This window comes from Pezoporus occidentalis, unplaced genomic scaffold (genome assembly GCF_034315485.1).
Source record: "Pezoporus occidentalis ecotype Australia unplaced genomic scaffold, CSIRO_AGI_Poc_V1 ctg11, whole genome shotgun sequence".
Classification (NCBI taxonomy): Eukaryota; Metazoa; Chordata; class Aves; order Psittaciformes; family Psittacidae; genus Pezoporus; species Pezoporus occidentalis.
In genome coordinates, this window is record NW_026912886.1 from 2,705,421 (window position 1) to 2,717,264 (window position 11,844).

The 11,844-nt window shown below is 34.7% G+C and overlaps 1 protein-coding gene across 3 annotated transcripts in view; it reads left to right on the forward strand.

The window, feature by feature from the left end:
- LRRC49 (leucine rich repeat containing 49) overlaps nt 1-11,844 on the forward strand; it is a 48,107-nt gene that overhangs the window by 34,333 nt on the left and 1,930 nt on the right. For 2 of the 3 annotated variants that reach the window (XM_062627034.1, XM_062627055.1), the window contains 5 exons: nt 1,742-1,905; nt 4,343-4,580; nt 5,827-6,012; nt 9,766-9,875; nt 10,563-10,716. In XM_062627034.1, the coding sequence (XP_062483018.1) occupies nt 1,742-1,905; nt 4,343-4,580; nt 5,827-6,012; nt 9,766-9,875; nt 10,563-10,716 (852 nt within the window). The remainder of the gene's footprint in view (nt 1-1,741; nt 1,906-4,342; nt 4,581-5,826; nt 6,013-9,765; nt 9,876-10,562; nt 10,717-11,844) is intronic. The other variant, XM_062627046.1, reaches the window with a different exon arrangement.

Sequence of the window (11,844 nt, forward strand, 5' to 3'; positions counted from 1 at the left end):
ATAAATATTGTGTTGTTTTCTTGTATCTTAATCAGCCTAGCAAAATAGTCTAAACAAGACAGGAATTAATATAATGACATTTAAAATTATGGTGTTAGATGGGCTTTGAACTCTGGTAAGAAATTGATAAAGGTGAATAGCTTATGCTTTAAGGAAATGATGGTTAATAACGATTTAGCTTGTCTGAGATCCTTTTAGACCCAATGTGAGGTCATTGAAGCTTGGAGCTAAGAAGTACTTGCTGTTTCAATCCAGACTTTCATAGCATCAAAGAATACTCATTAATACATCTGAAGACTATGCAACTTTTATCCTTCCTCTGTTCATGGGTGAAATTAATGACAAATACACATTTGAACTATGTTGAATTGCCTATGAACTGCTGTTTATACAACAAAGGGCAAAATCAGGTTTGCCTTTTCCCTACCTCCATTCCAGAATATTAGGACACTTGTTTGTGTTGCAGTTCCAATAATGATGTTGTGAAATACGTGAAAGAAATTAAAGGATTCTTAGAATATGATGGGTGTTTAATACTTCCAAGAGTGGGAGGCTTTAAATTAAGGTTGTTATTTTCTATGAACTCGAAAGTGGTATTTCTATAGCAGCATCAATTTAGAGTGTGATAGTATATACCAAGAAATCATTGGCTTTGGGTGATACTCTGTCTTCTCCATGTTCTGTCGATGTAAATTTATTTTATTAGAAGTTCCTCTATAACATTTTCTTCTCAGAAATCCTAAGTCACTGTTTGAGTTTCACTGAGTGTAGTCTAGCAGTGTGATGGCTGACTCCCAGAGAATTAGATCTGGTTCAGTAAAACAAAATGAAGCAAAACTAGATCTGGTTCAGTAAAACAAAATGAAGTGAAACTAACAATGAATTTACCCTTTGATATTATTTATGTAGTATAGTTTTTATTTGATTAGTGTTCAGCTGCCAGTCCATGACTTGTTGCAAAGTACCTTTTTCCTTCACCTTTTAAAGTATTCTAAATTGCATATGTTAAATCACATATATCTATACGATGCAATAGAATAATAACCTGTTCATAGATTTGCAGGCAATTGACATGATTTGCATGACTACACAAGAACAAGTACTTAATAAGCTTTTGAAATACTGATTCATTGACAGGACATGTCTAGAATATAGGAGCTACTTTAAAAGTATTATGAAATATTTAAACCTAGATCTGGTGCAGTCCTTGTGTCTGTCACGAAGGTAATTTCATTTTCTATTTTTAGGAAATTGACTTTTTCCATTTTTCAGAAGATAACTTTTTTTCCCCACACACAGAGTATGTTGTAATTACTACTAACACTCACAGCAATTGCATAACTGTCTTAGCTAAGTGCTGGGGTCACTCTAGCAGCATGGAGGAAAGTACAGGCAGTCTGCCCTTTTTTGTGGGAGCAGTATCACAACCAGCTCCAGCCTGTCGAAATGAGACTTCCATGGTTATCCAAACCAAATAGTTTAGCTTCATTCTTTCAGAAGTTGAGGATTTATTATGTTACTTCTCTTGCTTCTCTTCTGCAAATTTTGTGAAATGATGTGCTGGCAGTTATGCAAAATAGCATTAGAACACTGCCTTCATTTTAATAGTCACATATTAGTACTCTTGTTTCTTCAATTTAGAACATTTAAAATGTTTTTATTAAGTGGCATATTTCTTTCAGAACAAACAAATGTGATGATACTGCACTGATATAACTTGTATATCTTAACTTTGTTTCAGGAAAAGAAGCGGTTAACAATTTCTAATATTGCTCGTCAGTGGGAGATACAGCAGAATCGAACAGCTCTTGTGGCTTCTTTAAACCAAGATAAAGATGATGAGCCCTGTCAGATTAATGGCAGTGCTGCGTATGTATTTCCTGAAGAAAGCAGGTACTTTATTGGGTAATATTTCTTGTTCATACCCTATATTCCAGGTTTCTACTTGTCGTCTCTGAGGTCTCACTGTATTTCATTATCAAAAGTAATATATCCAAATCAATCCTGCAATGACATTTTACTTAGTGATTAAATCTGTTAGCCATTAATAAAAAGGAACATATATTAAGTAATACAACTCCTTGCCTAAAGAAGTGTAAGCTAAATTATGTGAATTTGCTAAATAAAGGAGGACTTCGTGTTTGGAAGAAATGTTAAGCATGAATTCTTTAGCCTCTTCAAGGCTTTTAATTTCCTTAACAGTTAGATGGTTGTCTTCCGTTGAAATGAACAGAATGAGTATGTACAAGCATTACAGATGTTTGTAACCTCTTTGTGTATCAAGAGGCTTCATAAACTCACTCTGAATTTGTGTTCTTAGTTTGAACAGCAGCATCTTACTGGACTGCCCTTATACCCCTGCTGTTTTAACAGTAGCAGTTTTTTGACTTAGTTTTATTCCCAGTCTAATTTTTCCTAAAGTAATTTTTGCATTGCTAGTTATATTTGATATTGTATAGGTGCTTTGTTTGTGGGTTTTTTGTTTGGTTTTTGTTTGTGTTTTTTTGTTGTTTTTCTGGTGATACACTGTGGCTTGCTCATTTGCATCTAAAAGATGGCCATCTGGCATTCTGCATGATTTAAAAACCAAATGCTGGACCTAGTGAACAATGTGTGCCTGTTACCCAATCGGCTAAAACCAAGCCAGCACACTTTTAGCCTTGGCGAGCTTGGGCAAATCCTGAAAAAATAGTCTGCATGAATTCAGTAGGAAGTACAGCTTCCTCCTGTACCAGATAAACACAAGAGATGTCAGGTACAGGCAGGAAGCTTTTGCCTCTCACAAACAGAACCCATCTAAGTCTCAGTGTCTAGGCCTGTTTTTTATCTCCAGTCAAGTGCTGCATCTTTTGGAACTTTTTTTATTTTCTTAGTATTTTTAAATTGCTATAGTCTTTTTTGTTCTTATACTTCAAAAGCTTTCCCCCAAACATATGTTCAGGCACTGCTTTTTTGCTTACTTGATTTCTTCACAGTTTAATTCAGTGTTAGTAATCATCCGCTGTGATGAAGTCAATGTAACTATGGTAGCTGAAAGAACTATTGTTCTTTTAATAAACAAATCCCCTTTGCTTGAGAAATCATGCTTTTAATTAACATCTTAAGACTTTTTGCTTGGAGTTGTAGGATGGATCTTGGTGCAATGCTCTCTCTGCTTATGCTGGATACAGTGAATAAATTTGCTTATTCCTTGTAGCTTCTTAACCATGAATGTTGGTTTCTTTTGTCAAATCTACAGTGATAAAATATAATGCATAAAATCTGTATCCATGTTCTCGTGAAAGCTTTTTAGTTTGATTTCTGCAACATGGTCTACAAATCTACTTCAATGAAATATCAAATTTCAGCCCCCTGAGATGTTAGCAGAAGAAGCTGTGTGCTTTATTTGCATATGTTATGATTCCTTTATGCAAATTACAGTGCATTTAGGTTTTCTAATTGGAGACTTAGGTTTGGAATTTTTCTCCTTCATGATTGGTTAGAGAAATGAAAGTGTGAAAATCTTTATCCCCAGTTTGTTTTTTTTTAAGCAGATTAAAAAGATTAAATACATGGCAATGTATGTTATAATTAAGAAGCTGCAGATAATGCTGCTGGTTTTTATAATGAAGTAAGACACAAGGAGATGAGAATATCTGAACTTGTTGCTTAATTGTAAAATAGCTTTTGTGAATTGGAAAGCTCACATTATTTTAAAAAAATGCTTACTTATTCCTATTAAATAAGGATTAAACAAATATAATAAGATTATTCTCATCTCTAAGCAGAATAATGAATCTTGATACCTTGATCAGATAATGGACATATGGATTTGAGGAAAGAGTGATATTCTTGTTCAAGAATAAAAATACCTGTTCAGTACTGTGAGTAGCATTATCCTGGATTGGTTTTAACAACTGTCTGTTCTTAAAGCAATTAATCATGGCATAACTTCTACATTTTTTGTGTAGCAGACAGAATTTGAAGGTGACCTTGCTTGAATAAATACATTGTTTGAAGTTGGTTTTAGATACCTAAAGCAACACAGCATAAATTAGCATTCTGAATTAAAAACTCTCAGCAAATTATTAAAAACGAGTGACTTCTTAGTTTATTTATTTAATACTCTCAAATTACCCACCTCCCCCCCCCAGCTTAAATACACCCAGACCCTTTCTGCCTAAGGAGTAGAGCATCTCCGGTATTGCTTGATGGAAAGAGGATTTTCCAGCCCTTTATGGTTTTGAACCAGATGAATTAATGCAGCTGGATTTTGGTAAATGAAAGGACAGTCATTCAATAGAATCATGTTACTATCTCAAAATAATCTCATTTACATCACTGCATTTTTATTTCCCTACAGGTCTCTTGATACAATATTGAGCAGTGCAGTACAAGGCTTGTCTGTTCTTGAGTCTCATTTAGTGGAAGTGGAAGGAGATACTCTTTGCTTGTATGGTGCTGGTGCGCTGGAGTGCCTGGATCGAAACTGGAGTGTTCAGACAGCTGGAATTATTGTCACAGTCTCCTTTATGTTCATAGAATTTGATGAAATTGTTCAAGTGTTAACTAAACTGAAGATAAAATTTCCTAATTTTGTGGTAAGATTTCAGCTGTGTGAACAGCTATGGAATGCCTATTCTCTAGTAGAACCTTAATTTGGCATAGTCACCCTTGAGTGCTTTCAAATAAATAAGTTTGTGAATGACATTTGCTTGGTGTTATCTTACAACAATAACTTCATACTTAAAAATCGATTCTCACACAGGATGATGTTTTCTTTTCAGACTGGTTATTATTTTTGTTCATTCCTTTGACCTACCTGATTAATTTTAAGTTGCAAAACTGATACCATGGTGTTGTTCCACGCTATTGTTATGGATCCATGGTGTCAGGAGTCCTTCATTTTTGTTGTGAGTTTGAAGATCAGATAGCTGATAGAATAAAAAGAGAGAGGTGTAATTCAAAGGAGATAGCTAGCTAGAAGCCCCTTTGAATTTTATGGCTTTGGAATTCCTCAGTTCTTGGTGAAGCAAAATAGCATAAATGAGACATCCCTGTACTAGTATCTTTTTTTAATTTTTTCCTTGGACATTTACATCAGTCATTTTGAAGCAAATAATAAAATACTGATAACATACATAAAGCAACTTGTTACTCATACGACTCTTGAGAGCTCCCTGCTTCTTCTTAGGGTTTTGAGTATAACAGAGCTTAATGGCTAGGTTGAGATAAGATAATTTTGTTTTCAGTTCCCCACAGATTTATTCACTGTGTGTGTGTAAATTTGTGGGGGATAGCAGAATCTCAACTAAATTTTCATCTTCACAATCAGTTGTTTCTCCTTCTCTTCCCTCAGTAATGCTACTGTGTAGCCAACTATACAGTGCTCTAGACCACTGATGTAGGGCATGGTTCAAAGAAACAGCAGGGTAGGACTTAATGCCAGCCTGCTATGGCTAAAAAAGCAGAATATTTTAAAATATGTGTTATATTTACTTTTATGTGTGGATGTTGCAGTTGCTTTACTTGCCGAAGTAAAATAAACATTGCTTAAGTAGTATCACTGCTTTTTGTAACATTGAAAGCATTAGTGCTGTTACTAAAGGCTTTTTTTAGGGGCATGTAATGTTGAAATTTCTAAATAAATGTAGTATACCAATTGGTTTTGCCACAGAGACCTCAAATGAAGTGAGCTCAGTTGCTTCATCAGACCTAAAGACTGTTTATTCGAGTTTGAAAATTGTTTGAGTGGCACAGAATAAGGATCCTTGTGTTCACTTTTTATGGGTTCCTTATTTAATTTATTGTGGCTTACCTTCTAATTTTTTTTATTTTATTTTTAAGCACCTGAAGCTTAAGGAGACAAATCTTGCGACGCTGCAGCAATTCAATGCATTAGCTCAGATGCATCGCATTGAACAGTTGACAGTTGATCCTCAGGGAAATCCAGTTGTAAACTTCACTTTGTGGAAATATTATGTTCTGTTTAGACTGAACCATTTTAATCTACAGAAGATAAATGGAATAAAGGTAGGACAGTGTTGCTTCCTTCTTGCAGTTGGTCTTAGAAATCAGCATTGTTTTTTAAAAAAGCAGGTGAATTGCTCATAAAAAGCACAGAACCCAGACAGTGTTGTTCAGTGTTTTGTGGGCAGGGGATTAAGTAGACTTCACCATATTATTTCTTGCGCTATGCTTTTGTTAAGTCCAAATATATTGTGTTACAGTTAGCCAAGTCGGTAAGATTCTTAGTTGCCATTAAAATGTATTGTCTCAGTTGTTTGCAATAACAAATGGCAGTCCAAATCTGTACCTGGGTGGTTGGCATTTACCTGAATGGAAGAGTTATTATTTCTGCATGTATTGCTTAATAAATAAATAGTAATTAAAAAAAAACAAACAAACCCTGCATGATGTTACTATATTTTATGAAGACTGTTCAAAACAGTCTCGGTGCTGACAGTGCATACGAGTGCAACAATTGGCATTTGAGGGACTACTTGGTAGTTTACAGTATAGGATTATTTGTATTTTCCAGTGCTATAAAATATTTTCTTCATTAAGCATATCACAGAAAAAGACTGTCAAATACATTTTGTTGTTGTTGTTATCTGTTTGTTTTATATTTAAGAAAACAAAGGACACTAATATTCCTATTCTTTTTACTTCATTCCCCATTACATCAATTGAAAGTTAATTTATTCAGGCATGTAAAATGGTTATGTTATACTTGTGCTTTGATCATAAAGGGAGTGAGCATGGTCAGGATGCAATACAAAGTCTGAACATGCGTTCAATTTTAAATACTAAATAAGTTTGGTGGTCTAGAAGTTAATTAGAGCAAGAATAATACATTGGTTTAGTCTTTAGATCTGGTATTTTGAGTTGGTCATCATCATATGTTTTGGATTAGGTATTTTACTTGTTATCTGATACAGCCATAGCATGGATGCTGTGGTTTACTTTTAGGTCTGTAAAATACGCACTATTTGCATATAAGAGCAGGAGTGGGTTAAAGAGCTCACCTGAATTAACTATCAGAGAAAGGATGAGACAGGATGAAGGCAAATATGACTCATTCTTACAGCACAGTAGAAAAAGGTTGAATGTGGATTTAAGGTTTATTTCTTTTTTACTACATTGATATTTTCAAAATCAACACTAGTGATTCAGGTTAGAAGAGCATAGAAACTAAATCTTACCTGTTTGGTCTTAATGGAGAAAGAAAGATTAAAAAGAAAATAACACAACTGTTGAAGTAGACTTTTTGATACAATCTCAAGGTCAGCATATTCAGCCTTTGAAGGAAAGCTTTGAATTTAATAATAGTGCTTGGGGATTAATTTAGTGTGTGGATTTACGTGTAGCATGGCATGCTTTTTAGGTAGGACATATATCAAATCTTATGTGTATGACTGAAGAACGTTTTTGTCCTCAAACATTTTTAGCCAGACCACACTATATGAAGATGTGCACACAGAAATTTTTTTCCTAGTGTCATTAATCATTTGAAAAGTGTCATAGTCAAGAGGAAGAAAGAGATGAACTCTGATTGCCGTTTTTCATTAGTCTACAACAGAAGTCATGGTATCCAGCTTTGCAGATGTATATTACCTTTTCTTTTAAAACCAGCAATAGTAACTTCTGTCTCAGTGTAAAGAATACAGACCCCTCAAGTGTCCTTGCAAACCTTAGATCAGCCCTAAATAACAGTTTCAGATTGAAGATAAATGTGCATACTCTGCTATTCTGATTATCATTTGTGTGCAATGTTTGTGAAGACTATTGTGTTGCCAGCTCTGAGGTGCATATTGTTGGGGAGTAAAAGCAATACATATTAACTGAAATAAGTAATTGCAGAACTCTACCACTTTTAATAGTTCCATAATGACGCTTTTCTTTTTCCTCCAAAGTCCCCATTCCATTCCAGTTATGTTCCGGGCTAGAAACTGAATGTTAGTCTCCTGGTAAAAATTATCATGTTCACCTTTCAACTGTTACATTTACTAACTGTGAGGAAGAAAATTCTCTTTATTGAGCTACACTATTTCAAGCTTTTCCTTGTGATAGTAATCTCAATTAAGAGTTGTCAAGATTTGAAGTTACTGACCTCTACAAAATGCTTTACATGGAGTGGTGTGTCATCCAATATAACAGATGCATCATGTTTGCTGACTTAGTGCCTGTTCTGTACTTGGCAAGAGTGAGGCATAATAGTTTTACATTTATTTGATATTACCGTTGCAGTCTTTTTTGTGATTAATGGAGCAAACAATATACTGGGGTAACATAGAGAACATAAGTTACTGTGAACTAAAGTGTATTCAGCGTTGCTGTCTCTGTTGACCTGGTCTTTATGCTTCTCTTAACATAAATAAATAAATTAAAATCACTTCTCCAGTAGACCTTTTCTGGCTGTAGTAGTCTTTGTTTCCCTAGCTGCCTTCTGTACTCTTTGTTTTCTTGTTCCTGTTAACAGACTGTTCAGCAGGGTCATCTACTCTTAGACTAATCAATTAGACTTCTGTAATTTTAAGTGAAAATGAGCAAATCTAAACACTGTAAAAATGGAATTGACTTTACATTTCTCATTTCCTCACCTATGTTTTCTCTGGTGAATTTCTCCCTGCATTATGCTGTTGCAGTATACCTTAAGCAGGATTAGATTGTACAGTGTATAAACATTAAACAAGAATATAATCAGATTACATATATTTTGGTCAAAATTCCTTTTTACTCGCTAGCTTGAATAAAGCAGAACACAAAAACTGTCTGGAAGTACTTAGTAAATATTGTGAGTATTGAAGTTTATTTAATTGTGGGTTGCTTTCCAAAAATATATTGTACGATGAACGGAAATTAAATTTGATCCAGAAGTTAAGAACTCAGTGAGTGAGTTTCATTGTCCTATGTTATCCAGGTCAGATTGAGATGATCGTAAAGATTTCTTCTGCACTCACTGGAAAGCCAGGAGTCTAGAAATTGTGCCAGCAAACTTTTGGCAGATGAATTCAGTTCATAGTCTGGCCATCAGGGCAGGAGAAACACAGGCCATGGTCTCCAGAGACTGTGAGCCAAGACAAACAAAACCCAGTAACAACCACCAAAAAACAACCCCCTTTTACCGTCTCTATACAAAATAAAAATGTGTAAAATCAACCACTGAAAATCAGTTTAAAGAGACATCTCTAACAATGTTGACACAACAGTATGGATGATATTTAGAGAAGTATAAGGAAGCCTCACTTATTTTGGGGGTTGAAAAATGCAGAGAATAAATTCTGTCTTCCCCCCCCCCAAGCCTTCTCTATAATACTGCCAAAGTAAGAGAGACTGTAATTTACCGTTTCACATGTAGGTACCCAGAATCTTGTTGTTTCTCCAGCATAACTTGATCAGGAATTTTCCAGTAGACTGTCTGTAAGTGCATGGAGCAGAATCAGTATGTCTAGTCTGCAGATAGTCAGTGTAAGAAACTGTTGGAAAATTCCTCATTTTGCAAAAACTGTCGTGAAGCACAGGGTAGCATGTGTATACAGTAAAGTTTCTGGAATTACAGGAAATAAAACAAGCACCAGTACCTCACTTGATTTCTTTTAAAGTACATTTAAAGTGCCAGTAAAAGCAAATCTACGTTTTGAAGATATGCCCGGAACAGATCTGTATGCAGTCCTCTGGATAACAAATTTCAGTTAATTCTTAATGTACATATGTAATGAAATATGAATGTGCCAGTTTTGAAACTTTTTCTTTTTTCCTCCCCTTCTCCCCCTTCCCTCACAGGTTACTGAAAATGACATTGTAATGGCAGAAAGGCTCTTTGGCATTCTGGCATATGTAGCATCCTCTGAGCTGCCACATTATCGCCTGCTTTCATTACTTGGAGAATCTAGGTAAAATACAATAAGTGGACCTGTAATTTGTCCAGAACATGTTATTTAATTCTTTTGCACACTACTGTGTTAAATTCTTTCTGGATGAAAAGATGAAAATTTTGTAAGTAACAAGTTCTCTGCTTCTTGGAGAAATTTTAGCATCTCCTGATTCGCGTAGCCAGAGGTTTTCACAGAAGTTTTAGGAGATCTGCTGAATAAGATTAAAAGGTGCATGCACACAAATGAGCTGCTTGTTTAATTCTGCAATTGTATTGGTATTGGTGAAGATTTATGGACTTCAGTGGTGAAGACTTAGCTATTTTTAGTGGGTATTTTATACTGGGTGACTTATCACAGTTAACAGATTTAAGAGTTGGTGCTGTAAGGAAAAAAAGGTGCTTAAAAAAACCCTATTCTTCATCTTCGATAAATACATACTTAATAAAAGTTTAAGATGCAAGATTTCCTATTTAGGAGATCTGTGCGATACATGTCAAAAGTCAATTGTATAGAAGCAAATTAGTGGAGAAATATCTACAGTCATATGTGTTTTGAGTAACTTGAAGGTGCAGTAAATTTGACAGCTCATAAAGTACATGGTCAAAGGGAGGAAAATGTAAAAAACCTCACAATCACTAGAAACATCTGCATTTAAAAAAAAAGTTTCTAATAATTTGGACTGTAAATCTCTTTATCTTTTCAAAGGAAGAAGCAGTTCCATTATCTGCTGGAGGGAAAGGGAAAGAAATCTGGGGTTGGGAGTGAGGAGAGTATTGACAACAGAAGAAATGGAGAAGAAAGCACAGCTCGAGCAACGTTGAATTACATGACAAAGGATTTTCATATGGAAAAGCTTGAGGTAAGTATATAATTGCAAAATATTTTCATCCTGTATCATATAATCTTAAACTACTACTCATGGAATTTGTCTTGCTGTCAAGTTTCAGTTGCGAATGGTGGTTTAGAAATGTCACTATTTAACGTATTTTAATGCATGATCAAACATTTTGTCTGATCTTTGCCAGAATACTGGATAATGATCAGTTTCTGTCTTCAGTGAAGTGGTTCCTGAACATTGCCAGAGTCTCAGAAATACCTTCTCACCTGCAAGCCTTATATTTGTAAGAAAATGTACCTGCATTAGTAAAATAAAAGTGAGCAGGTTTTTTTTCAAAGAAATACATATATTGCAGATTTTAGGATTTTCTAATGCAATTAGAATGTCAGAAAAATATCCCAAAATGAACTGATAAAGAATACCTTCAGATGAGACTTCCTAGGTTTTATATGTGCTACAGGAAAATAAATAGTAAGAAATGTATTAGGTTTAATTAATAATGAAATTGCCAGCTGGCTTGTTTCAGACAAGTGCGTTAGTCACGCTTGTTTTAGTTTGTGTTTGTGATCCACTAACATGACTGCATGGGCAGAGGGAAATTATTTGCAGGGCGAATATACTTCTTTCAACCACAGTCTCCTTTGAGCAGTCATCATGAGTTCTAGCTATATGCACTCTGCTTCCCACATTTGTCCCTTTATTTACTTTTTTATGTGGAAATATATAAATTTTGTAGTGCAAGAAATTAAATCAAGTTCAGTAAACGATGAATTCAGTTATTGCATTGTGATTTTGTTATCTCAGATCCATAGTATAAAAAAGACACAATGACTGCATGTAGAGTGATTAAATGAAGAAAACAGTTTCAAACCTGGTATAGTACCTCTTAAACTTTGAATGGTATAGAGTAAGACGGCAAGGAATTTCTCTTGTGCTTTACCATGGAACAAGCACTATAATAAAATAAGCTTAATAATTCTACAGTCCATTAAATATATGCATTGTTTTCCCAGCACGGCAATTTACACCTTGTCCATTGTTATAGTGTTATCTATGTGGCAGTAGATATTACAGGATGTTACAAGAGAAGAGTAAGATAGGCAGAAGACTTATTCCAGTTCCCCATCAGTAGTAAACTAACATAATAGA